The sequence below is a fragment of the Marmota flaviventris genome, chromosome 18, assembly GCF_047511675.1.
Source record: "Marmota flaviventris isolate mMarFla1 chromosome 18, mMarFla1.hap1, whole genome shotgun sequence".
In the NCBI taxonomy this organism is placed as follows: domain Eukaryota; kingdom Metazoa; phylum Chordata; class Mammalia; order Rodentia; family Sciuridae; genus Marmota; species Marmota flaviventris.
In genome coordinates, this window is record NC_092515.1 from 910,082 (window position 1) to 936,367 (window position 26,286).

General features: G+C 49.9%; 2 protein-coding genes across 6 annotated transcripts; both read right to left on the reverse strand.

Moving 5' to 3' along the window:
• Positions 1-836: 836 nt before the first annotated feature.
• On the reverse strand, positions 837-7,388 carry Aurkc (aurora kinase C). Its single transcript, XM_071605162.1, has 7 exons — positions 4,390-7,388; positions 3,972-4,011; positions 3,561-3,752; positions 3,130-3,268; positions 2,277-2,425; positions 1,288-1,462; positions 837-1,103 (listed from the first exon to the last, which is right to left on the reverse strand). Exons 1-7 carry the CDS (start codon positions 4,499-4,501, stop codon positions 933-935), a joined length of 978 nt encoding a protein of 325 aa, XP_071461263.1. The 5' UTR covers positions 4,502-7,388; the 3' UTR covers positions 837-932.
• On the reverse strand, positions 4,783-26,007 carry LOC114079795 (zinc finger protein 264-like). 5 transcript variants are annotated; one of them, XR_011705384.1, is made up of 5 exons: positions 25,758-26,007; positions 24,414-24,540; positions 22,371-22,466; positions 16,815-18,559; positions 4,783-4,865 (listed from the first exon to the last, which is right to left on the reverse strand). XR_011705384.1 is itself a non-coding variant. In XM_071605140.1 (4 exons), exons 1-4 carry the CDS (start codon positions 25,767-25,769, stop codon positions 17,001-17,003), a joined length of 1,794 nt encoding a protein of 597 aa, XP_071461241.1. In that variant the 5' UTR covers positions 25,770-26,007; the 3' UTR covers positions 15,585-17,000. The 5 variants fall into 5 exon arrangements, 2 of the variants coding, with proteins under 2 accessions (XP_071461241.1, XP_071461242.1); XR_011705385.1 differs by lacking the exon at positions 4,783-4,865 and adding an exon at positions 5,798-5,875; XR_011705383.1 differs by lacking the exon at positions 4,783-4,865 and adding an exon at positions 5,814-5,875 and having other exon boundaries at positions 16,730-18,559.
• Between the last annotated feature and the right edge of the window lie 279 nt (positions 26,008-26,286).

The following is a 26,286-nucleotide window of genomic DNA, read 5'->3' on the forward strand; positions in this document are numbered from 1 at the left end:
TATCATCTGCATGATTGACACTGGTACTTCCCGTCATACCAGGAATCATCCTACGTTGGCTGGACATGGCCACAGGGGAGACCCTGCTCAAGGCAAACTGTCACAAGGACCACTGGCGGAAGTGATGGCTGCACTGCACAGGAAACACCCTGGACCTTACAGCTGGGGTCTGGAGGTGGACTCAGGTGTGGTCAGCTTCTCACAGATGCACAGAGGCTGCCACTTGGGACTGTGAACAAGTCTGGAAGGGGACACTGAGATTGCTGCAGGCACAGTGACAGACCTCAGAAGAGAAGCTGCGTTTGCTACTAGAGATGATGCAGGACAGGGGGCTGGGGCCCGGGTTCGATCCTCAGCACCACATACAAACAAAGATGTTGTGCCCGCCGAAAAACTAAAAAAAAAATAAATATTAAAAAATTATCTCTCTCCCTTTCCTTCTCCCTCTCTCTCTAAAAAAAAAGAGATGATGCAGGACGGAGTGCCTGTGGGTGCATTTGGGAATCCTGTGGCCCTGGAATGCAGTGAACTACTTTTACTTCAAAAATGGCAGCACACCAGATGCCTCCAGAGGGTGGAGCTTTGGTGTGATGATGGTCCCTGTTACAAATGTCCTGAAAACATGGGGAATAGTTGAGAGGAGGAACCACTGATAGGCAGCAGGTTGGGAACCTCCAGGGCCTTTATCAGAAGTTATCCACCAGAGCTCAAGGAGAACCCTGCCACCATCTCCAAGGCCAAGAGAGCCCCATCTCGGGCAGTTTTCCTGATTCCAAAAAAACATAAAGACTCTGCCCAGTTGTGCATCATCGCACACAACCAAATAGCCCTTGTAGTAAATGATTCAGTTTTTATTAATTAGCATCCTATATTTAAAAAGACAAACGAGGAAGCCTTCCCTGGGTGCACAGGAAGGACAGAGGTAGATGGGCTCAGGAAGCCTTCTGAGCACCGGGAGGCAACACCCTCCGGGAGTGCGCCTTCACCCAGGGGTGCTCCAGGACCTGAGCCAGGGGAAGCCGCTCTGAGGGCTGGTATCTCAGAAGCTTGGAGACCAAGTCCTGGGCCCCCTCGGGCATGGAGGGGGGAAACGTCACATCCACCTGATGAGGCCAAGGAGAAACAAGGGAAGTCTGGTTCATTTCTTTGCTCCATGTTCTCTGTGACTCTTTGAGGCACTCCTCGGGACCGTAGCAGGTGACCTCATGTGTGTGCCCCAGTCCCCCCCAGGCTCAGCAGCTGCCCCCACCCAGCTCCCCGTGTATGCCCGCTGTGTGGCCATCCCACCTTGAGGATGCGCCTCTGGGTCTCGCTCTGAGAGGGGCTCTCAAAGGGTGGCCGTCCCACCAGCAGCTCGTAGCAGAGCACCCCGACGCACCACAGGTCCACCTTCTCATCGTAGGTCCTGCCTTCCACTATTTCTGGGGGCAAGTAGTCCAGAGTCCCACACATAGTCTGTCTCCTGGTGGAGGGAGAGGGGAGCACTGAGCAGAGGCCCCGATCAGGGGAAATCCTGGAAGTCCCCGCCCAAGCACCGGGGTTTGAAGACACCAACGTTTAACATGGACCAAGGTACAGAGAAAGAAGGACCGGGACCATAACAATGTGTGTTGAAATTCATGCAATCATTTAGCTCATGATCCAGAACACTTTCACAAAAATATTCTCAGCATCAAGAAACAGAGTGATGGTACATTAAGGACCCAGTGAATGGATTCTAATCTATTCATACAGAACAATACACTGCTGGAAGTATGGGGCAATGGTTCATAAGTTATTAGGTATTTACACGAAATCTTATTGCTAAAGTCATACATTAACAAAGATCAGAAAATAAAAGTTCCAGTTGGGCTACAATAAGTCTGTTTTCTTTTTAGTTGCAGTACTGGGGATTGAACCCAGAGCCCCATGTTTGCTAGACAAGCATTCTGCCACTCAGCCACATCCCCAGCCCTGAAAATATCTGACAATTTTCTACTTAAAAATGGCAGTGTTGGGCTGGGGATGTGGCTCAAGCGGTAGCACGTTCGCCTGGCATGCATGCTGCCCGGGTTCGATCCTCAGCACCACATACAAACAAAGATGTTGTGTCCGCCGAAAACTAAAATAAATAAATAAATATCAAAAAATTCTCTCTCTCTTAAAAAAAAAAAAAAAAAAAAAGGCAGTGTTCAGGTACAAACCCAGGTTTGTATCTGGGTCTTACATTTGCAATGAATTCAACTGGACCACTCTTCACTGGCACCCGGGGCCTACCCAACCGCGATCTGACCTACCTGAGGGAGGGGGCGTGCACAGACCAGCCAAAGTCTGCAATCTTCACCTCACCCATCAGCCCCAGGAGCAGATTCTCTGGCTTAATGTCCCTGTGAATCACCTTCTTGTTGTGGCAGTATGTCAGGGCCTCTGCCAACTCCTCCATTATCTGTGAACAAAGTGAAGGCATCTGAAAGGCAAGCCTTCCACACTTCCCATCAGACAGAATGCTCCTCGTGAACCTTGGGAGTGCAGAGGAATCTTGCTCTTGGCAACTCACCCCAATACCACCTTTTAGTGGCACCAGAGGTCCAGTTTGGGAAGGGGAAAGGATGGATGTTGAATTGGACAGATCCTATTGCCCTCCCACAGCAATTAGCCAGACAGAACCTCCACTGAGCCAATCACCATCTCCCAAAAGACTTGAGTCCTGACCAAGGGAATAGGAGGATCAGGAGGCAACAAAGACTCATTCATCCTGACGGCAAGCGGCCCAGCCACCGCTGTTGGCATGGCCATGGCTGTGGGTCCTGTCCTGGTGCCCCCTAGAAATCTCCAGTTACCAGTTCCATCCATTTATTCAGCAAATCCCTCGTAGCCTTTCAATATATGTGTTTTTTGCTTTCATATTTTGTATAAGATAGTGGAGTTAGATTGTTGATTATGAGAAATGAATCCAACTTCACACACACAATATTCTGAGCACAGTGGGGGCAATTAAGATGTAAAAATGTGAGGATGCATCATTATATAAAATTTATAGAATAAAATTCAGAAATAAACTTAAACGGCAATCTGACCAGCCACAGAGCCCCCACGCCCCACCACAGGCCAGCAGTGAGCCCAAGGCCCCCAGAGCCCAGGCCCCCTCACCGTGGCTGTGCGCTGCTCATCCAAGGGGCCGCTTCTCTGCAGCAAGTTGTAGAGCTCACCCCTGGGAGCAAACTCCAGAATCAGGTATATGCGTCCAGGGTCAAGGAAATAGTTGTAGAGGCGTAGGATGTTCGGGTGTCTGCAGGAGGGACAGAGGGTGGGTCAAACTTCTCCCTGAGCCCAAAACTGCTGCTATCACCAGTGACTGGTCACACAAGGGCAAAAAGTGCTGGGGTCAGGGACCGTAGTCAGGATCGGATGTCCACCCAGGGAGGAAACTTTATATGGTTGAACTGGAATGAGCAGCACAGATAATCAAGGCCAAGGGCTTACTTGAGGGCAGTGGGAAAGGCCGAGTTGGGATGTGCAGCAGGAAGGGGAAACAGGTGTAGAGAGCCAGCGTGAGAGGCGCAGGCAGAGCCTGTCCTTACCGTAGGTGCGCCTGGATCTCGATTTCCCTGCGCAGCTGGTGCTCCAGTCCCGCCTTCTCGATCTGGGACTTGAAGAGGACCTTCAGGGCCACAATGAAATGGTTCTTCTTCAGTCGAGCCAGGTAGACGTTCCCAAATCTGCCCTTGCCCAGAGGACGCCCGATTTCAAAGTCATCGATTGTGAAGCGCTTCCTAAGTGGACAGGAAGAAAGGATCCCCAGTTCTGCAGGTGGAGGGGAGTAAGGGGCCCGAGGTCCTCTTCCCCGTCTTGAGGGCCCAGCCAGGGGTGTTTGGTTGGAAAACAGCAGCGCACGTCCAGGCGCCGACCCTCCACTCCACTCGCCCAGGCCGAGCTTGGCGCCCTCGGAAGCCCCTCCATTCCCCTTCCAGATGCCAAGGCTAAGCACTCACACGGCGGGGGTTCCGGGTTGCGTCTGGCCCGCTGCAGCTCCTGGGAGGGGAGATGGGGAGGAAGGGAGATGGGGAGGGAGGGAGATGGGGAGGGAGGGAGGGAGGGAGATGGGGAGGGAGGGAGATGGGGAGGGAGGGAGGGAGATGGGGAGGGAGGGAGGGAGGGAGATGGGGAGGGAGATGGGGAGGGAGGGAGATGGGGAGGGAGGGAGGGAGGGAGATGGGGAGGGAGGGAGGGAGGGAGATGGGGAGGGAGGGAGATGGGGAGGGAGGGAGGGAGGGAGGGAGATGGGGAGGGAGGGAGGGAGGGCAGGGGGCAGGGAAAGAGAGAGGTGTCAAACTCTTTCTTCAGCGCACCCAGCCCTCCAGGGGCTGGCCCTTGCGCCCCTGCCCACAGGTCCCGCTGCTCCCCCCTCACCTGCTGGTCCACGCGGTACCCGAGAGGACCGCCGCCTCCGGGTGGATGCTGATACGGGTGAGGGGGAGCCAGGGCCCTCCTGAGCCCTTTGGAGTTGGCGGCCGGGGTCCATATGGTTGTGAAAAGCGGCCACGAGGAAACACGAAAGTAAGCAAGAGGTAAGTGGCGGGAAGTCCTGACCGGCTGGGCAGTAGGCCTTTTATAGCCGTCCCCAGCCTCCAGGGCGGGCCGATAAGGTTCCTCATTCCCACTGGTCGAAATCTCTGACGCCATCGGCAGCGTGCCCAATGAAGACAGGAGTTGGGCGTGTCTATCAGAGCATGGGCCAATGAGGCGGAACAGGCGGGCTAAGCAGGGGCGGGGCCAGGGTGAGGCTGACGCAGGGCAGGCTCAAGCGCACGTGCGGGTCTGAGGCAGTCACCCTGGGGGTGCAAGTATCAGGCCGCCAGGTCCTGGTCTCGGTGTCTTTGCGAACCCTGTAACGTTTGCAATTTTGGTCTCAAATGTAGGAAAAGCAGAACATATTTGGCAAGTATGGAGGCTTCCAAGAACATTCGAAATCGAATATTTTTAGGCGGGAAATGGGATATGTCGTTTATACTTGAAAAAAAAAATCTCCGTAACCAATAGATAGAGCCTGCGAGTGAGGGTGTGTCACTCGTGTTGGGGAAAGATGGGTAAAAACGCTCGCTCTCTACCAAGAAAACATGTCGTAGAGAAATGAAGCTCTCGCTGGTTTGGGTGGCGCGGGCCGGGTGGCATATTGCTGTTTGGCGCTGCTGGGCAAGCACTCTTACCACTCAACTACATGCCCGGCCCTTTCTCAGACTTGGGCTTGCTGAATTGCTGCGGCCAGCCTTAATCTTGTGATCTTCCTGCCTGGACTTCCAGATTAGCTGGGATGGGTACGGGTGTCATCCCACCTACCCAATTTAAGAAAAGTTGTATTATTGAACAACACTAGGTCAGAATGTGATTCACATCACCGGCTATACAGTAAGACACTGCAAAGACAGAGTAAAACCTCACCCTTCATATGCCCAGGCAGACCATTATATGCTGTTTTCAAAATACATAATGGTCTTCAAGGGAGGGGACATGTCAGGAGTTGCCACACAGTTCATCCTAACTTACCTTGTGACTCTTGAGTTAATTTGGCTTCAGAGGGGAGAAGAAACTTCTTTGTTTACAACAGCAGGTAGTTTGCAACTTGGATCAAGGTACCCAGGGAAGTCAGGCTCCTTCCCTCCCACAGAACCTGGGAGATGGGGTGCTGTCTACCTCCATGTTTATGTGCCAGAGATGGAAGACTCTCTGGGTTGCAAAACTGGTAGGAGGTTTCTAACAAGATTCACAGTTACTCTGGAGGCTGCGGGAGGAGGATTTAACAAGACCCTCAGCAACTTTTAGAGACTCTTGTCTTCAAATAAAATATAAAAAGGGCTGGGGATGTAGCTCCATGGTAAAGTGCTCCTGGGTTCAATCCCTAGTACAGGAAAAAAAAAAAAAAATTAGTCTCACAGTTGCAGAGACAGAATTCACAGTGGCAGGGATCCTTTTTTTTTTTAATTTATCTTTTAGTTTTCAGCGGACACAACATCTTTGTTTGAATGTGGTGCTGAGGATCGAACCCGGGCCGCACGCATGCCAGGCGAGCGCGATACCGCTTGGGCCACATCCCCAGCCCAGTGGCAGGGATTCTAATGCAGAGGGTCAGGTGTTTGTGTGTGAGTGTGGGTGGTGCTGAGGATGGAACCCAGGGCCTCCAATGCCCTGTGCTGCTGAACTACACCCCAGCCCTCACTTATTCATTGAGATGGGGTCTCACTATGTTGCCAACACCTGTGCTCAAAAGATCCCCCTGCCTCAGCCTCCTGAGTAGCTGGGACCTCAGGTGCAGGGCACAGCTCAAGAGGGAACCATTTACTGACCTTACTTAAGTCACGTGGACAGCCCACTGGCTGACAGCAGGCATTGGTGTACAGGTCTAGAGCACCATACAAGGTCAGGATTGGGGAGATAAAGCTAGGTGTTGGTAGGCAAAGCAGACCAGGGACTTAGAAATTCCAGCATGACATAGGTGGCCAGCCATGGATGAGCCAGCAGGGAAAAGAGGGAGTGACCTAGGAGAAGGATGCACAGAACCAAGGAGAGAGTTATGTCAAGAATGGAGGGAGTGGTCAGCAGGATGGAATCCTGCCCACAGCCCAAGAAACACAAGGAGATAGGATTTCTTTATGTGAAGTCTCTTCCTACCTTGGCCAGGAACTTCCATAGCCACCCTACAGGTAAGAGCAGTGACAGGAAATACCCACAGTCTGACTACTGGATCCTCCCTGCACGACAATCCTCTGCTCCAAGCAGGCAAGACAAGCTGCCCACTTGACCTAGCTGAGACCATGCCACTGTTAAGATGTGCAACACCTTGTGTGTGGGAGCTGCTGCTAGGGGTGGACCCAGGGCCTTGTGTGTGCTAGTGAGCTACACCCCAGCCAAGACTGAAAATCCTTAGCCCCCAGAACACAGTGACATCATCACTAGACCTTGCAGGAGGCACTAGCTTCCCACAGCTGAGGCAGGACAGCCATCCTCAGATGCTTCCAGCAAGTGTCTGCAGAGGGCCTCTCAGCTGGGGTCAATGACTCCCTCTCAGACATAAAACCAACAGACCCACAAGTGTCTGCAATAATGTCCTTTAAAGTTATCTGCATTTAATGATGCAGGAACTGTTATGAGTGTCATATTCCTTAGTTCTCCGCTGAAGCCAAGGCTTCAGATAGCAGCAGTAAAGGGAGTTTCAGTATAAACCATGGAAATACACCTCGCCCCCTGGCCACTCTGTCTTCACAGACAAAGGCAAGTGGAGGGAGAATTCAGGTCAGACCATTCGCAGCCATTCGTGTGTATCACACACATGCACACAGTAGGTACACACACACTGGGCACACACATACAGGTACACACGTGTACCAGCACCAAGTCCGTCTCTCAGCAGTGTCCTCTGTACCTTGTAACTAAACTAAATCCTGTCCCGGTGGTTTGTAACACGTTCCACTGTGGCTTGGATTTTTTATTACAACAGTTATATGCGTCTTCATCTCGAAATTAAGATCTTCATTTTTCACTGAAGGAAACAGTACTTGCTTAAAGTGACAGACACCCGAACATACACAGTGCTTTAGTATCACTTGGGTCTCTGTGAGGAGAAGTCACAGTGGGGCCAGAGACCACCACCCTGCAGCTCACAGGGTGAGCCTTGGTGGCAGCTTGGGACTGAGATGTTGGGAGGCTTCCCACAGCTCCAGAGAAGGCAGCTTTGTGTGGCCAGGTCTTTTGTGGAAACATGGGACTCACAATGAACACCAGAACCCTTCGGGAGGTCCAGAGTCTGGTATGTGCTGGACAGAGGACAGTGTGCCCAACACTCACCCTGGCAGGGGTTTCCCAACAGGCTTCCTAGGAGACATTTCTCACATGCTAGGCCAGTCCCAGGTGACGTGCCAACAAGGCCCATCTGTGACCTCACTGAGGCAGGACGAGAAGGACACTCTGGCTCTCTGGACATTGCCCCAGGAGGCTCTTTGCTCTGTGGGGTTTGCTATGTCTCCTCTGGCTGTGATAAGTCACAGCTGCGAGTGTGACAGAATCCTGAGTCCTGGGTCTTTCCAAGATCAATAACCTAGAGGTGATCTTCCAGTACTCCCACTGTCATTCATCACGACCTCTACAACTGTGTACTTCCTGTCCCTGCTGGTATGCCTCAAGGTCAACCTGTCACACATGGTGACACTTTGAAGGACAAAATTCCTAAACACAAGCTGCTGTGCATGTGGCCGGCACCAAACACACCTGAACGGCAGGGGCAGGGGCAGGATGTGGGACACTGAGGGAGGGGAGGGGCGCAGTGCGCCCGGTGTGGCAATGGGGCTGAAGCTGGGAGCTCAGAGAGGTCTTCACTCCAAACAGCACACCTGGTCTGGACCCGTCATGGCTTCTCGACCCCCTCCCTCCCACACCTCTATTTCCACTTATGACAGACAATGCCACCACAAAGACCGAATCTGGTTGACCTCACCCAACCTGAAGAGATGGCCCCAATACACCATCAAACAGGAACAGCCGGCTCCAGATGAGTGAGTGGCATGTTAAAGACAGAAATGGCATAGTGGCCACGCCTGTCACCCCAGCAGCTCAGGAAACTGAGGCAGGAGGATCTCGAGTTCAAAGCCAGCCTCGGCACCTTAGCAAGGCCCTAAGCAACTCAGTGAGACCTGTCTCTATATTAAAAAAAAGGAGGGGGGGTGGGGACTGAGGATGTGGCAGTGTTTAATCACCACCCTTGGGTTCAATCCCTTCTGCCAGGAAAACAAAAAACAAAAAACCACCAAAACCCCCTACAGAACAGTGACTAGAAGAACAAAGACCCTCCCCACGAGTGGAGACCCAGGAAACGGGCAGGGCTGGGAGCCTGCAGCACATTAAGTGGCCTCCAGTCCCCAGACTCCAGCTGCCTGTCTGTGTAGCCCTGGCCACCTCCACTCTCTGTGCCTAATGGTCCTGGCCAGGAAACGTGCCAGAGTGGTGGTCGAGAGGCAAGAGCTGAGGTGCGCACAGCACTCGGCCCACAAGAGGCACGCAGGCACGACCAGCCCACCTGGAAACAGGGCCCGGGCAGGCTGCAGAGCCCTGGAGCGCAAGGGAAGACACTGAGGCAGGAGAGGACCGAGGCCCAGGCGGGGCCAGCACTGCAAAGACGCAACAGAGAAGGGGACAAAGAGCACTTGGGAGCCTCAAGTCAGGTGAAGGTGCCCAGAGTGAAGGGAGTGTGGGGGCATGGGGACAAGTAGGCCACAGACCGCTACAGGGGCCGAGCCTGTGAGAGAAAGAAGGTGAAGGAAACGTCATGTTCCGAGGGCAGACAGGGCAGCCCAGACCTTGGATGAGGCCGCAGAGCTGAGCTCACTGGACTGTGGGGAAAGCACCCAGTTACCAGGCCCTACGCAGGCGGCTGGCCAGCACCGCAGGCCAGGAACAGAAACTGGAGGTGAGCCTGACCCAGAGGACCCGATTTTCCCTAAGACTTTTGCCTTGGTCAAGCAAGAAGACAGTTGGATCAAAGTGAGTGACCACAACACGTGGAACGACAGCAGCTTCTTCCAAAGACTGTGGCACAGTGACAGAAAGGGCTGGCGGGTCCTCAAAGACCACCTCCCTGATCTCCCCAGATCTGGGACCTCAGAACCAACCTGGCAAGCCCAGCTCTGGGAATGAGCCTTCCAGCAGAGAGAACAGACACCGAGACAGTCTGACCCAATGGGAGCATGCCCTGGGGCTCTTCACGACACAGCGGCCAGCACCCCTTCTCCAGCAGCCTGTGGAGGTCCTCAGAAGGGTGGGCTTGGATCAAGCCTTGTTTCCTCCAGCTTGAAATCACCATGAGGTTCCGAGTTCAGACCGCACCACAGGATGACCTGCACGCAGGGTGCTTTCTTGGTGCGTCCACTGATTTCTTATTTCTAAACTCTCCCCCAGGGCAGCGTTGTTTGGGGTGGGTGAAAGTGTTTACCCCTCCATCTCATGGACCCCTTGAACACTCAGTGTTCCACAACACAGCTGGAGGACCACGACCTGGATGAAGGGACGACAAGTGCCTCATAAAGGGCTTAAATGACATTAAGATTTTACTTGGAAGAGTGGTCGAAGGGAGCTGAGGGTTTCCAGGCACAGAAGTCCTCATTCTGAGGCCCACCAGCTGCAGGTTCACACCTTCACTTCTCACAGGTGTTCTCTTCTCTAAATTAGCACATTTTAGAGATCGGTGGTCATCACTGTGGCCTACTTGAACGTCCATAAAAGTATAATTTGATTAATATCATGACATTTATCCATGTCTCTTTTTTGTACTGAGGATGGAACCCAGAGGTGCTTAACCACTGAGCCACATCCAAAGCCCTTTTATATTTTATATTTTATTTAGAGACAGGGTCTCACCAAGTTGCTGAGGCTGGCTTTGAACTCACGATCCTCCTGACTGAGCCTCCTGAGCCACTGGGATTACAGGCAGGCACCACTATGTTGAACTTACCCACGTTCTTTAGCTACAGTCTGTACTTCCAGTTGCTCTTTGAAGGACTCAATCCTAAAGGACCCCAGCTGGGACGCACTGGCTCGTGACACACTTCCATCTCCTGTGTATCCATACTCCTGTGTGGCCCTAGGACCCCTGAGGATCCCTGAGGAGTTGCTTCCCTGGAGCAGCACCTTGTGGGTGGGCAGAGTCCCTTTTCTCTACTGCATGAGTACCGCGGCCAACAGTCCTGTATACATGGGTGCCTGTATAGAAAGTCCGTCTGCCTAGCCAACTTCCATCCTGTCCTGTCCTAACCCTATCATGTTACTCTTAGTCTTTGCTCCAAGCAAATACGACATCTCCCTTGCCTCCTACCCTTCACCTGATATAAGCCCTATTATGGAATTCTGGGTCATCCATGGTTTTTCAAACTAACATCTACAACAGTTTTTTCTTTCTCCCAGAGTTCCTTTAGGTCATTTCTTTCCACTGCTGTCCCATCTCTGCTAAGACATTTAGATGCGGGATCTGGGAATCAATGTTGGACAACCAGATTCCTATTTGGGAGATGAACTTGACAACGTCCCACTCTGGTCCTGGTCATCTTTCACTACAGGACTACCTCAGAACTGCAGTGGTATCTGGTCAGGAGCTCTGGTGACCAGCGGTACTAATCACAAGCCACAAAGCAACTCCAAACATTCCACATCACACACGCGATCAAACTTCCGAACCCCACAGACAAGGAACAACATTTGAACCCAGCTTGACAGAAATGACAACCTGCAATAAAATAATGGTCCACACGGAAGGGGACTCCTTATCTGAAGCCACAGTGAACAATCAGAAGAGAAAAAAGAAAGGAAAAAACCAAAGTGGACAGAGGAACAGACAGGCTTACCCAGGGCCAGGCCTGTGGAGCCCAGATCCTATCTCTCACAAAAACGTCCCTCAGAAACAGAAGAACACGAAGAAAACTAGCGGTCACTAGCAGAACTACCCCAGAAAAAAAGCCCAGGACACTCACCAAACAGAAGGGAAGACCACCTGGGATCTGGAGAAAAACCAACAGCCTGGGTAGCAGGGGCAGGAACACTCTCATGCCTGTCGGGCACGTCTGACCGCCAAGTCAGAAAGCACATCTCCCAATATGGCGCTGAGCATCCGAAGAGAAACAAAGAAAACCTAACAGGCAACGACAGGGGCTATACAGAATGTAAACTGCGAATACCATGAAATTGTGGCAAATTAAATACACACATTCAAATACCTTACATCGCCTAAAAAAAATACACTAACCTACAAGAAAAGAGAACCCACCCTCCACCAAGAAAAACAATAAAAAAGAAAGGACAATAAATAGGGAACACAAACAAATTAAAATGGCAGATAAAAGCATTAACATCAGTAGTTATTTTAAATTGTCTAAATATACAAATTGTCAGAAATATCCAAAATAAATAAAAAAGCATGATGCAAGCGTATACTGTTCATAAAAAGCTCACTTCAAATGACAGACATGGCTAAAAAAATCCAAATAAAATGTAAACTAAACAAACATTAAAAAAATTACAGTAATGATGACACAAAACAGATTAAATCAAGATTAAAGAGACTAAACAGAAGTCAGCCAAGAAAACTCACAGTGGCATAAAAGGACATTACCCAGTGGTAAAGGGTCAATAAATGATGACAGCAGTCTTCAACATATGTGCCAAGCCACAGAGCACTGAGCTACGTGATATAAACCCTGACGGAATTTAAGGGAGGAAAAGTCTTCCTGTCCTCCTCGGGCCCAAGTGCCACTGCAAAGTGACAGACCCCAAGGAGGCGGACCTACAGAGGGGACGTGGGGTCCCAGGGCACCCCTCCTCCCTCTGCATGCTGTCTGCCGGGGTGAGCAGCTCTGTTCTACCACAGGCTCTCTGCCGTGAGGCATTCCCGCACCAGAGGCCCCAAACAAGAGCCAAGCAACCATGGACCGAGACTTCAAGACCATGAGCTAGAGAAACCTCCCTCCTTTCAGATCATCTCACACATTCTGACCCAGGGACAGAAATCTAATGCAGAATACACAATCCCCCAATTACAGTTCAAGACATCAACAGGGCTCTCTCAGCAACTGATAGAAATGCGACACAAGTTCTCCTCTCTGAGACTCGTTCATGTGAAATATGAGAGGGACAACGATGTAAATCTAGAGGAAAAGCAGAGGAATGAGGGTCTTCTCCCCAGCTGGGCCTGTGACCTCCCAGCACTGCAGCGGTGAGCAACTCCAACAAGAGCAGCCACCATCTGAGAGGCAAGACGCCACACCAGGCCAGGAAAGAGGGGACGGAGCCCTGAGGGCCTGACCTGGAAGCTGAACTCCACAAAAGTCCCTGCAAGACTGGAGGTCTTGGAAGGAGGTCCTGGAAGCGATGTCAAGATGGAAAATGTCAAATCCAGGGCCCTGTGAAAGGCCAGAGTAGGTGAAGGTCAACCAGAGGTTTAAACAAAGACAAGCTGAAACAATTCAAGCTATCTTATATTGGATATCTGACTTAAAATCCTCAATAAAGTTTTACAAAAAAAACTACACTGGACAAAGATTTAAAACAAAAAACAAATACTAGTCAGAAAATCAGCTAAGACACAGAATATCTGAATGCCATCATCAACAGGACAAGCAGACATGTACAGACACTCTAGCCAAGGGAAGCAGAACACAGGCTCATCTCAGGCAGCACACCTAACAGGATGGACCGTGTGCTGGTTCATACAAATGAAAACAAAACAAAACAAACAAACAACAACAACAAAACCCAGGTCAAATGTAAAACAATCAGAAATCAGTAACAGCAGGAAATATGTGAAATACTAGGAAATTAAACAGCATACTTCTAAATAATTATGAATCAGAGACTAAGTCTCAAAAGGAATCAAGAAAGTTCAGAATTGAGGGGCTGGGGGTGTGGCCCAGTAGGATAACACTTGCCCCACATGAGGGTCTGGGCTCCATAAGCAACACACACACACACAGAAATGAAAAAAGAAATTTCAGTATTGAATGAAATAATAGTTCTATGAGGGAAATTTACAGAATTAACTGCTCACATTGGAAAACTGAAAAGCCTCAAGTCAATAATCACTCCCACATAAGAAAACTGCTAAGAGCCAACACAAGGAAACCAAATAGAAGAAAAGATATAATAATGCACATCAGAGCAGAAACGAGTGAATTAACAGAAACAGGAAAAAGAAAAAAAAATCAACAACCCAAAGTGCTGATTAATTTGAAATGACCAAGAAGACACATGTGCTCTGTGTCTAAGATAAATGATAGATTATCTAAGACTGATGAAGATCAAAAGAGAACAGAAGATGGCCCAGTGGTCCCACCTGTAATCCCAGCGTCCTGTGGGAAGCGGAAGCAGGAGGATGGCTTAAGAGCAAGGGCAACCTATTCCTGCAGTCAGCAAAAGGGTAGTAAGGAAATACTTGCAACAGTAAGAGAAATAAATTAGAAAACTTACATGAAACAGATATAGCTCAGTGGTAAAGCACATGCCTAGCATGGGCAAGCCTCTAGGTTCAGATACCAGCACCACACCAAAAAAAAAAAAAAAAAAAAAAATCAAAACTTATCTCCCATGAAGTGCTTTGAGTACTTTTATACCTAATAAAATAAACAAGTAACCTAAGAGCCTAAAAAAAAAGAAATCTTAGCACAACAGTTTACTACAGAATGCTATCAACCATCACAAGAATAAATGACACTAATTAAACATACAGTCCAGTACACGCCAGCCAGGCACAGTGGCGCACAACTGTTATCCCAGCTATTCAGGAGGCTGAGGCAGGATGATCCCAAGTTCAAGGCCAGCCAGGGCAACTTGGCCAGACCCTGTCTTTACAAAACCAAAACAATACAAAAAACAAGGATTAGCTAAGTAACAGAGTGTCCCTGGGTTCAACCCCCAGTACTGTGGGGGTGGGGGAGTAATACACACACACACACACACATACACACATACATATATATGTCATTATCACTCAAAAAATTAGAAGAGGGACACGAAAAAATAGAGAAAAACTTCCTCACCAAATTACAAAAAAATGGAATGATGTCATATGACATATAAAAAGAATTATAGGGCTGGGGTTGTGGCTCAGTGGTAGAGTGCTTGCCTAGCATTCATTCTCAGCACCACATAAAAATAAGTGAATAAATAAAAGGTTCATCAGCAACTAAAAATACATATATAAAAGAATTACACTCTACAAACAGTGGTTTACTCTGAGAATGCAGGCTGGTTCAATATTCAAACTCTTACTTTTGATCCTTGTGCCTTAGCTTCTTGAGTTGCTGATGATTATAGGCGTACACACTGTGCCTGGCTCAATATTCCAAATTCTTGTCAATGTAATACATTATATCAATAAGATATAGAAGAAACATCACACGATCCTATCATTTGATATAAAAAAGGCATTTGACAAAATTCATAATGACGAAACCTCAGAACACTGGGAACAGAGGGACATTTTCTGTGTCTGAGGATACAGCCTAATGGTGGGGAGTGTGCCTAGCATGCAAGGCCCTGGCAATCACAACAGCCTGTCTCTCCACAGCAACGACAAGCAACGTGTGTACGTAACAAGGGAAACTCAATGTTTCTGCTCTGGTCTGAAGGACCAGGCAAGGATGGCTTTCATTCCTCATGTGAGAAACCCTCGCTTATGCCCTAACCACACAAAAGTAGCAAACATGCTACTGACATCAGGAGGAAGAAATAGAGTGACTTGCAGAGAACACTATTAGGTGGGAAATCCCTAAGATTCTGTGAAAAAAATGAGCTAGAAATAATTAGTTAAGCAAGGTTGCACAATGGCAAAACAGTGCACAAGGACATCATCATTCTGCATATTCTCAAATGTCATGTGAAAACTGAAAATTCACAGCAACACCACACAGACATTAAAACAACCAAACATGAACAAAAAGCCCTAGATATGAGCCCTAACAAAAATGTGCAGGGTTTATAAATGCTAAAAGTTATAAAACACTCATGAAGTAAATGTGGAGATCTTAAATAGACACACACTATATTCATGAACTGAAAGACCCAACACACCAGATGGATGGATTCTCAATAAACTGATCATCGGATTTAATTTCTATGAAAAGTCTACCAAGACTTTTTTGGTAATATTGACAAACTTATCCTAAAACAAATATGGAAAAAGTTAAAGGAACTAGAAATGCTAAATCAGTTTTAAATAATAGAGAGAAATCACTTTACGCAGTTTGAAGAACTATCATACAGCTGTAACAATCAATACACAGAAACCAAGAAAATGTCCACAAGTTAGGTTTTTAAAACTACAGAAAGAATCAGGAGAAATGGCACATGTCAATAATCCCTGCTCCTGAGATTCAGGAGGACCACAAGTTGAAGGCCACCCTGGGTAACTCAGCAAGACCCTGATGATACAAAACTTAAAGGAAGGAAGGAAGGAAGGAAAAGAAAAAGGGATCTGGTATAGCTCCATGACAGAGCACTTGCCTAGCACGTGGGAGCCCTGGGATCGATCTCCAGAACCAAACCCTCCAAGATAAATTGAAAAACTATGTGAAAAAGGGTTTGTCGTTTTTAAAAAACCGTCAGCCCTTAAATAGTCTTAGCTGGTACCACAGTCCATTAGTATGTGAATTCTTTTTTTTCTTTTTTGGTGGTGGTGGGGTACCAGGGATTAAACTGAGGGGCACTCGACCACTGAACCACATTTCCAGCCCTATTTTGTATTTTATTTAGAGACAGGGTCTCACTGAGTTGCGTAGCACCTCGCTTTTGCTGAGGTAGGCTTTGAACTCGCAATCCTCCTGCCTCGGCTTCCTGAGCTGCTGGGACAGGCATGCACCACCAGCCCAGCTTCATATATGAATTCTTTTTTAAAAATATTTTTTAGTTGTAGATGATAGACACATTCCTTTATTTTACTTACTTAAGCACTTATGTGGTGCTGCGAACCCAGTGCCTCACATGTGCCAGGCAAGCGCTCTACCACTGAGCCCCAGCCCAGCCCCCTCACTCGTGAGTTCTTATTGCCTTAAATACACAGCACTTCATGGCTCAAGCCCCTCATTTCTCATAAAGCCATGGTCCTCAGGAGTACAGAAACACCACGGAACACAGAAGGCATACAATGACATTTCCAGACTCCCCCAACTAACTTTCCTGATATTCAATACCAATAAGACACACACAAAAAGTCAAGGCCTTTTACCTCTGAAACTACACACCGCTTGCCCCAGATAATCTAAGAAATTAATGATAAAGTGCCACAGCTTAGTAGAAAATTCTGAAAACACCTGTGTTTGCATTTCATCTTCTTCTACATCCCTCCTTTTAGAAACAGTTCCTGAGATAACACTGCACCGTAAACGAGGAGGAAGGCGCAGCTGAAGATCGTCCTGTGTGCTTGAAACCACTAGGTCTCTCCTGGATGAACTCTCAACCCATTTCCAACTGAGTCTTCAGGTGACACATGACATTCCTCACAGTGAAGACACCTGAGGGGTTTCTCTTTGGTATGAACGATCACAGGCTGAGGACGATGTTTCCTCTGGCAGTAGATTTCTCTTGGTGGTTACATTCAAAAAGTCCTTTCCCATAAGGAGTTCTCGGAGGGTGACGGAGGCGTGAGCACTTGGGAAAGGGGGCCCCTCCTCTGCTGCGCTGACAGCGTTTCTCCCACGGTGCATCCTCTGGTGCTGGGTGAGGGATGAGCTGCGGCTGAAGGCCTTTCCACACTCGCTGCACTTATAGGGCTTCTCTCCAGTGTGGATGATGGCATGCCGGATGAGGTTTGTGCTCCAGCAGAAGGATTTCCCACACTCGATGCATTCATAGGGCTTCTCCCCACTGTGAATCCGCTTGTGCCTCGTGAGGCCTGACATGCGGGCAAAGGCCTTCCCACACTGCACACACTCGTAGGGCTTCTCCCCAGTGTGGATGCTGAAGTGGCGAATGAGGTCTTTTCGATTGCTAAAGGCTTTCCCACATTCTTTGCACTCAAAGGGTTTTTCTCCAGTGTGGGCCCTTTTATGTAAAATGTACGTAGAGCAGTGGGTGAAGGCCTTCCCACACTCACTGCACACGAAGGGCTTCTCCCCGGTGTGGATGCGCTGGTGCCTCTTGAGGTAGGACCTGTGGTTGAAGGCCTTCCCACACTCGAGGCACTCGAAGGGCTTCTCCCCAGTGTGGATGACGTAGTGGTGGATCAGGGCCGCGCTCTCCAGGAAGGCCTTCCCACACTCGCTGCACTCGTAGGGCTCCTTGCCCGTGTGAGTCTGCTGGTGCCACAGGAGGTAGGACCTGTGCTTGAAGACCTGGCCACACTCAAAACACTCATAGGGGTTCTCCCCACCATGGACCACATAGTGCCTGAGGAAACCTCCCCTGTGCCGGAAGACCTGCCCACACTCAGTGCACACAAAGGACTTCTCTCCAGTGTGTCTCCTGCTGTGCAAGACAAAATTGGAGCGGTGGGTGAAGGCCTTCCCACACTCGCTGCACTTGTAGGGCTTCTCCCCACTGTGGATGCGCTGGTGCTGGGTGAGGTAGGACCTGCGGTTGAACGCCTTCCCACACTCTGTGCACTCGTAGGGCCTCTCTCCCGTGTGGATCATCTGGTGCTGCAGGAGGTGCGTGCTCTTGATGAAGGTCTTCCCACACTCCGTGCACTCGTAGGGCTTCACTCCAGAGTGGATTTTCTCATGTCCAGCAAGAAGGTGTTTCTTGTTAAACACCTTCCCACATTCACTGCATTTGAAGATGTTTTCCTCCTCTTCCTGTACCATCCTTGAATGTGTGTCCTTGGCTGCCCCTGAACCACCAGGTCTAGGGATACTTTTCCCAGGAAGCTTCTCCTGCAGCTCTACACCTGGTCTCAAGAGTCCTTCCTGCACTGCTGATGGCCCATCCTGACCTCTGGCTGCCACCACCTGGGAGCACCCTGAGGCCCCTTGTGTTAACAGTCCCTGGAGTGAGGCACCCTCAGACAAGGCTGGCTCACAAGCAGTAGGTTCGGTGGCCTGAGGTTTTCCACTGTCACCTGAAAGAAAATTCAACACACAACAGGGCCTGTTAATAACAACACAGAAGGACAAGATCCTCACTTCAGTGAAAACATGGAACTCAAAACACAGCCTCTCTGTCCACTCTGTTACCTCTGAACCTTAGGTTTGAACATCTTTCTTCCTGGCCCTTAGACCCCAAACACCTTGAAAGGGAGACCTGGGGAGAGGTCAGTCAGCACACAGAGGGTCTGCAGTGGAGTGCATAGAGTGTGGGAAGACCTTCATCAAGAGCAGGCATCTCCTGCAGCACCAGATGATCCACATGGGGGAGAGGCCCTACAACTGCAGCCTGCACATGGCTAGGGAAACCGTGTGGGGTAAGCTTCCTCTAACCAACGCCATCCTGTGTTGTTCCAGGGACACCAGGAAAGCGCAAGGAACATGGCCCACATAGAAGACAGGAAGTGTATGGTGAGAAATCACAGCAAAAAATCATGTCTGGTATTTGATCAACATAAAACCTCAAACACTAGGCATTTCTAGAATTCCTGTTTCAAATCATGGTGGGCTTCCAGGATTACAAGTGACAGTTTACGCAAACAGTTAACTCAATCTGGACCCCTAAACAATTTATCCTAAAGAGATGACTTAGGGAAAGATCTGTCCACACCAGAAAGACAAAACATGTCTGATGGAGGGCTTAAGACACAACATGTAAGCTGGACCTCCGTTGAGAGAAGCAGGAGACTGAGCCACATGGTGGGTGATTCCATCAACTGAGCTTAGTCAGTAAGTGTCAATGAAAACCTGGGCACGCAGGCTCTGGTGAGTTTCCTGGGTTACCAACACCCAGGCACATACTGCTATGTGTTACAGTTAGCTATTTGGCCATTGTGGCCAAAACACCCAACAATAACAACTTAAGAGAAAGAAGATTTTATTGGGCCCTTTGATGGAGAAAATTTTAACACTGCATATAAAGACACTGAGGTCTACATCAACAAAGAATTAATATAAACTGATGACTCTCCCCAAATCCACGAGGGACTGGCACAAAGACAATGAGACTAGCAATGAAGAAAGAACAAAAGCTCAGAGACCCATTTACACATATGGAGGTCTGGTGGATGGAGAAGAAAGCACGGCAGCTCAATGTGAGGAGGAGAGCTGTTCCCTGAACAGAGCACTAAAATTATCTATCCCCATGGGAACTGACAGTGAAAGCACTAATATCTCACAGTATGTTCTGAACCAAACTAAGATCAGCAAAACCTAAGTAGTGAATGATTACATCAGGATAAAACATGTTTTACATAAGACAAAGTGATTAGTCCTATACAGAAAGCCATGAGTTAGACTTTATTGAAATGAAGACCTTGGCCAGGCATGGCTGCACATGCCTATAATCCCAGTGTCTTGGGAGGCTGAGGCAAGAGTATGGCAAATTCAAAGCCAGCCCCATGAAGCCCTAAGCAACTTAATGAGACCCTGTCTCAAAATGAAAATTAAAAACGGGCTGGGGGTGTGGCTCAGTGATTAATCACCTCTGGGTTCAATCTCTGGAACCAAAAATAAATAAATAAATAAATAAAACCTATATGAAATCAAAGACACATTAAAGAGAGCCACAAAAAGAGAAATATAACTACAAAAATATATTTGTAGCTTATACAATTGATAAACAGTAAGTATGACCAGGAACAAAGAATCCCTATAAACAAAAAGAGAAAAACAAACTAAAATTTATCCATGGAAGAATTATATATCATTATTTTGTGCCAACTTAATGGCAAAAATTGAGCAATTTGCTTATGAAATACTGGACAGGAAATATGTTGATAGAATCCACCATTTTTTCCTGAAGAGCAAATTGGTATAGGTCCTTTATAAACAGTAAAAATGATCATACACCTGGGTGTAGGGTGCACACCTGTAATCCCGGCAGCTCAGGAGACTGAGGCAGGAGGATCACAAGTTCAAGGCTAGCCTCAGCAACTTAGCAAGACCCTAAGCAATTTGGTTAGACCAAAATAAAAAATAAAAGAAAGGGCTGAGAATGTGGTTCAGTGGCAAAGTGCCCCTGGGTTTAATCCCCAGTGCCAAAAAGTAAAAAGAATGATCCCACAAACTTCAATGACTGTGGTCTCAAATCCAATCATTTTAATCCTAGATTCATTATTAAAAATGCCCCTACACATGTGAAGATGATCAATAAATTGGAACACTTACAGCTTTACTGCTTAGGAGCATAAAAACATGTAAACAATTAAATACACAGAAAAGGAATGAACGTATGAATATAATGTAAATTACAAACATTTGTTTAATTTTCAAATATAAGGAACTTGAATAACATATTTTTATTTGGAGAAAGAATGAAATAGAAAATTATAAGGAAAAAAAAGGCATAGAAGAATATCCACGGAAAGCTGTGAGCACAGGAACTGGCTATGGCCAGGGCAGGAGCTCGTCCATCAGGAGAAGAGAAGCCACAGAGCCTGAGACGCATGTGTGTGGGCTGAAAGTCCAGCAGTACTGAGAGGGACGCGTCATCTCCAACCTGAACATGTGCCGACACGGCAGCGACCTATGCCGGAACCTTATGCCTGGCAAACGGCAACTGTCTGGACGGCTGAGGTCAGGACCGAGGGAGACACCCTGCAGTCTAACCTGCGTGGGTGGCAGAACAGTCACTGGCGCTTTCATTCTTAGGCTCTTCAGATACACAAGTGGAGGGCCAAGGCCAACAGGGGAGAAGGTGACTCTGAGGGGCTGAGGGGACACTGCACAAGGACCCCCGTGCTGACTCAGCAGGCCAAGGGACAAACAGAGGGCACAGACCATGACTCTGCCATGGCACCAGCCAACCCACAGATGGCAACAGTGCCTCAAAAGCCCAAATGTGGAAGACAGCCAGCCAAGTCTCCTTGACAAAGCAGGAGAAGCAGGAAGACAGGGGCAGTGTCTGCTGGTGTCTGACACTCAGGTCCAGTGGAAGGCGAGGTGGCAAGGAGGACAGGCAGAACACAGCTGGAGAAGAAAATTGGCAGAGAAAAGCCCCCTTCCTCAGGCTTCGGAGGAAATATGAGGCATTCTCATTGGCTCGACTAACATGAGATGAACAATAAAGCTTACTTTCAAGGAGCCCTTTGCTATACTTGGACGCTGCTGTTCTGTGTTCATGCAGCAGGTGACAAATCTTTCCAGATACAACCCAACGCCTGAGACTACAGTGACTGCACATTTGAGGACTACCCGAAGGGACTGGATTGAAATGTCAATCACACCATCAGTTCTCCCTGAACACACAGCCCAGCCACTTATCCCAGCACACGGACCCAACTGTGGCCAATGCCTAGTTCCCTAGGATGGAACATGAGGGGACTGGTGTCCCTGGAAGGGGGAATAGTGGAAAAACCATAAGACAACAGGCTGATGAGAGAAAGAACCTGTAGAGCTCCCCATGCCCCACGCAGACCTGGGGACAGTGAAAATCACAGCTACACATGCTGAGCCGCTGAGCCTTGTACCAACTCAATCACCCTCATGAACAAACCAGAGAGTCTTCCACCTTGCCAGGTAGGGCCTCAGAGCTGGTGACAGCCAAGCCAGGTTTCATGACCACACAGTTGGAGCCCTGGCCAGGTGTTAGCTCACCAACCTCACTCTTTCCCAGGACCTGGAACAAGCTGATGGGTTTGGCTGACCAGAGGAGTACAGGTCAAAGGGCAACATGGCTACAAAATCCAGAGGCCACAGTACGATGCTTCCCAAGAGATACCAAGGCCAGTGTCTTCCCTGCCTCAAGCCTGCGGGGCCTCCACTAGCCAAGGTCATGGCTCCTACCTGGACAGGTGCTCTGAAAGAGGTCTATCATCACTGTCCACAACTGCTGCCCGTGTTCCAGCTGGAAGATCAGCTCAGGTTTGGGAACAGGATACCCTATTCAGGGACAAAAAGAAAAAAAAAAAAAAAAAGGGAGAAACATGGATTTTGTGAAAAGCAGTAAACACCCTCCATCTCCTTCAGGCCTCAAGCCCAGCAGCCGGTCCTTAGGATGAAGCCTCTCCCACCGGAACAAACAGAAAACTGACATGTGACCTGGAACAAGGCTGGCCATCCACACTGGATGACCACTGTGCCCCAGTATGCACTCAGAAGCTGGCAATATCGGGGCTAACCACGTCCACAGGACTAGGCAAGCAGGTTGAATGCACTGGGTCAGCTCAAACCTGAACAATATTTAAGCAGTAATTTAGGGGAAAACAGACATCTAAGATCTCTCTCCACTCAAAGCAAAGGTAAGTGTATTAGTCAGTTTTCCTTTCCTCATCTAATGCCTAACTCTTGGCAATGAAAACAACAGAGGTCTACTTAGCACACAGTTTTGGAGATTTCACATCCAACTCAGGCAAATTAACGCAGATTAATCTTTTCCAAGGGCAGTGCCGACAACGACCCTATGACCTTCCACCTGAGTCCCACCTCTGTACTTTCCCCCTCTGGTGAAAGGGGATCAGCAAATGTCAGGGAAAGGGGCTGGACTGAGATTCAGCTCTAAACCCAGACTTTTCATTCAACAAATCTCAGTGGCAGGAAAAAGGTGCTCAAGGAACTGCTTGTCCAGGGCATGTCTCCAGACCAGATTAGTCCTCAAGAATGGCTTCTCCAGGGGTCTCTTGATGCCAGGTGAGGGGGTGTCTGTGCTTCCTCTCATACAGGTCCAACCTCCGCCAACTGATTTTTAGGTCCCGTGTGCAGTGGTGATCTGTCCTGTGCATTACAAGGACGCTCAGCAGCACCCAGGTCTCCACCCACTAAATGCCAGTAATACCCCCAACTCAACGTAAAAACCAAGAACATTTTCCCACATCAACCCATGTGTGCGGAAGGGCTCCCCACTTGAGAACCTCTGGCTTAGGAGGAGAGAAATAAATACAGGGAGATGGGAGAAGCAGCATGTGATGGGGGCGGGGCCTCCTGGAGACTGTGTTCAGGAAGGCTCTGGTGAGCAGATGCTGAGAAAGGGCAGCAGAGTGGAACGCTGCATCACCCTGAGCACACCACAGGACAAGGAGAAAACTGCAAGTGCTGTCCTGCGGCAGGCAGGAGGGCAGGGGAGGAAGGGTAGGAAGTTGCAAAGACTGGAGTGTGGGGAGTCTGGGCCGGAGCACCAAAGGTGAGCGAAGGTCGGCTGGGTTAGAGAGGACTCCTTATTGTTAAGAATTTATGTATCTAATTCTATCAAACCCCTTCCCAGCAAAGATCGCATCCCACACCACCCTGCACACTGGGCTACTGGGGACACCTGATCCAACCCTGCTCCTAAGTCAGACTCCCCACTGAAAGATGGCATAAAAAAGAACCACAGACTGGGGCCAATCTACGCTGGGCACCGAGTGAGAGGCTGAGGGAAGGATGGCTCATGGTTGCCATTTGCTGCCTCAAGGGTGTCCCACAAAAGCCAGCAGCAAATAAGGAAAAATACAAACATGCAGACAATAGGACCAGGAATCTGGTGGTCACACATAGCAAGGACCAGAAGGCCACTCATGCTGCAAACTGGCTCAGGAAGAAAAGGCCCTTGTTTGGATATGGTGGCAGGAGCCAGGAGAAATTGTGGTGGTCTTCAGGTTCTCCCTCGAAACCTCACCTTGGGTCCTGAAAGCCTCCCCATTCCTTCCACTGTCGCCTTCTCCACAGCACCCTGGGAGCCCAAGGGCCCTACTTCCACTGCCCAGAGAGACACAGGACACCAGACAGGAAGAGGTGAGTCTAGTAAATGACTGAAGCCCTGGGAAGAAGGCTGGATCCAGAGGCTTCTGGAGCAGCCAGGGTGGAGTGAAGGAGGCAGCAGGTCCGCTGCATGCTGGAGGTGGAAGGCCTTACCCAGTGAGACCAGGAGCCCACAGTTCTCCAGCATCACCTCCTGGTACAAGGTTCTCTGAGCTGGGTCCAGTTGTCCCCACTCCTCCTGGGTGAAAATCACAGCTACATCCTCGAAGGTCACAGACCCCTGGAAAGTCAAATAGAGGGAACACTGTTGGTCGTGGGGCTGTTCCAAGAGACAGGAGAGTCTGTTTCACTGAAAAACATGCAAAGAGATCAAGGCCTAAATCACATGGTGTTTCCCAAGGGCCATGCTCCATGCTGGGCCGGAGAAGGAAGGAGGAACTGCTTCAACATAATACCATGTAAGGGAGAGATGCTGCTTATGAAGAACAGTCAATGGGATCAACTTCTGCACTGTGAGATGTAGAGAGAAGGGCTCTAGGACATCAGAGGAGCGAGGAAACAATGATAATGACCCCACCAGTGCAATCTGCATCTTCCTGGTGCAGGCAGGTGCTGCCCCAGGCTGAGAACATTCTGTGTTCAAATGACTGCCAGTCCCCAGCTCAAAGTCAGATCCATAGAGTCTGAATCCAAACATCAAAACTGTCACTTCCTATTTTTTCTGCTTAAGAGACTTCTATCCTTTCTGAGCCTACATTTTTAGATCAGGAAAACAGATCCCACTTGACCAGTAACTGTTGTGAGACTTTAAGACAAATTCTCCACTGTTTAGTGTTTTGGGAGGGGATTTTCTCATCCTTCCACAGTGCCTCACCTCCTCTCATCAACCTTAATATCACAGTAAGTGACCTGGGGCTTAAGAAGCTTCACCAATTCACACACCTTACCACCAGAGGCAGAATACAACAGGTGACTCTGGTCCAAGTTGGGCGTGGAACCCTGACAGGTCTTCAGGTCAGAGCGACTCTAATGCGCTGCGGTTGTGCAGCACGTCCACCCGTTACTGATCCTAAGTATGTTTAAGTCATTCTGTGAAACAGTTAACGCACACGAGGACCGAGGAGGCAGAGCCTTCCGCCCTCACCAGACAGCACCAGGAGCGTTGGCATCCACCTGGAGACAGGGCCGAGGCCGGCTTCCACGTCCCTGGGCGCTCTGGGCCTGTCAGACGCCAGGGACACGCCAGTTACCGAGCACCTTTCCCCCTGCTAGACGCCGACGGCCCTGCCCCAGAGCAGGGACTTCAGGACCCGGGCGCACGGGGCAAAGGGCCACCGGCCCTCCGACCTCGGGCTGCTCTCGGGCGGGGCACGTCTCCTCTCCGCGGACGCCCTCCCCTCGCCCGGCCCAGGCGACCGGAGCCAGGAGGCCGGTGCTCACCGCCGTGTCCGAGCCCGCCCTCCTCCGGAGCCGCACCGTGGGGCCGCTTGCACTCACCCGCGCGGCCATCGCGGGCCCACGGCGCGCTCCGGACCCGGCGGCCGGGCAGCTCCCGGGAACGGCGCGCCGGCCCGGCGACCCTGTGACCGCCCCGGTGCTGAGGACGGGCGAGGCGAGGCCCGCGGGCGGCCAGGACTCACGCCGCAGGCGGACCGGCCGAGGGACGGTGCCTGTGGCGCCGCGTCCGCAGGACAAGACCGGAACTCCGGACCCCCAGGCCTCGGAGGCTGAGACCAATGGCGCGACGGCCACCACCCGGAAGTCCCGCCCCGGCACGGCCTTCCGGGAGGCGCCGGTCGCCGGCCGTGATTGGCCCGGCGCCTGCGCTCGCGCGGAGCACAGCCTTCTGGGTACCGTAGTTTACCCTGCTGCGCCGCTGGGGGCCGGGACTCCCTGCGTGCCTGAGGTGGACCGGACACCCGCCGGGAGACGGGGCGGGAGGCCAGGCGTCCCTGGTCTGCAGGGCCAGCGTAGAGGCTGCGCCCGCTCTGCAGCGACCTGGAGACTCGTCCCTTCCATCCGAGGG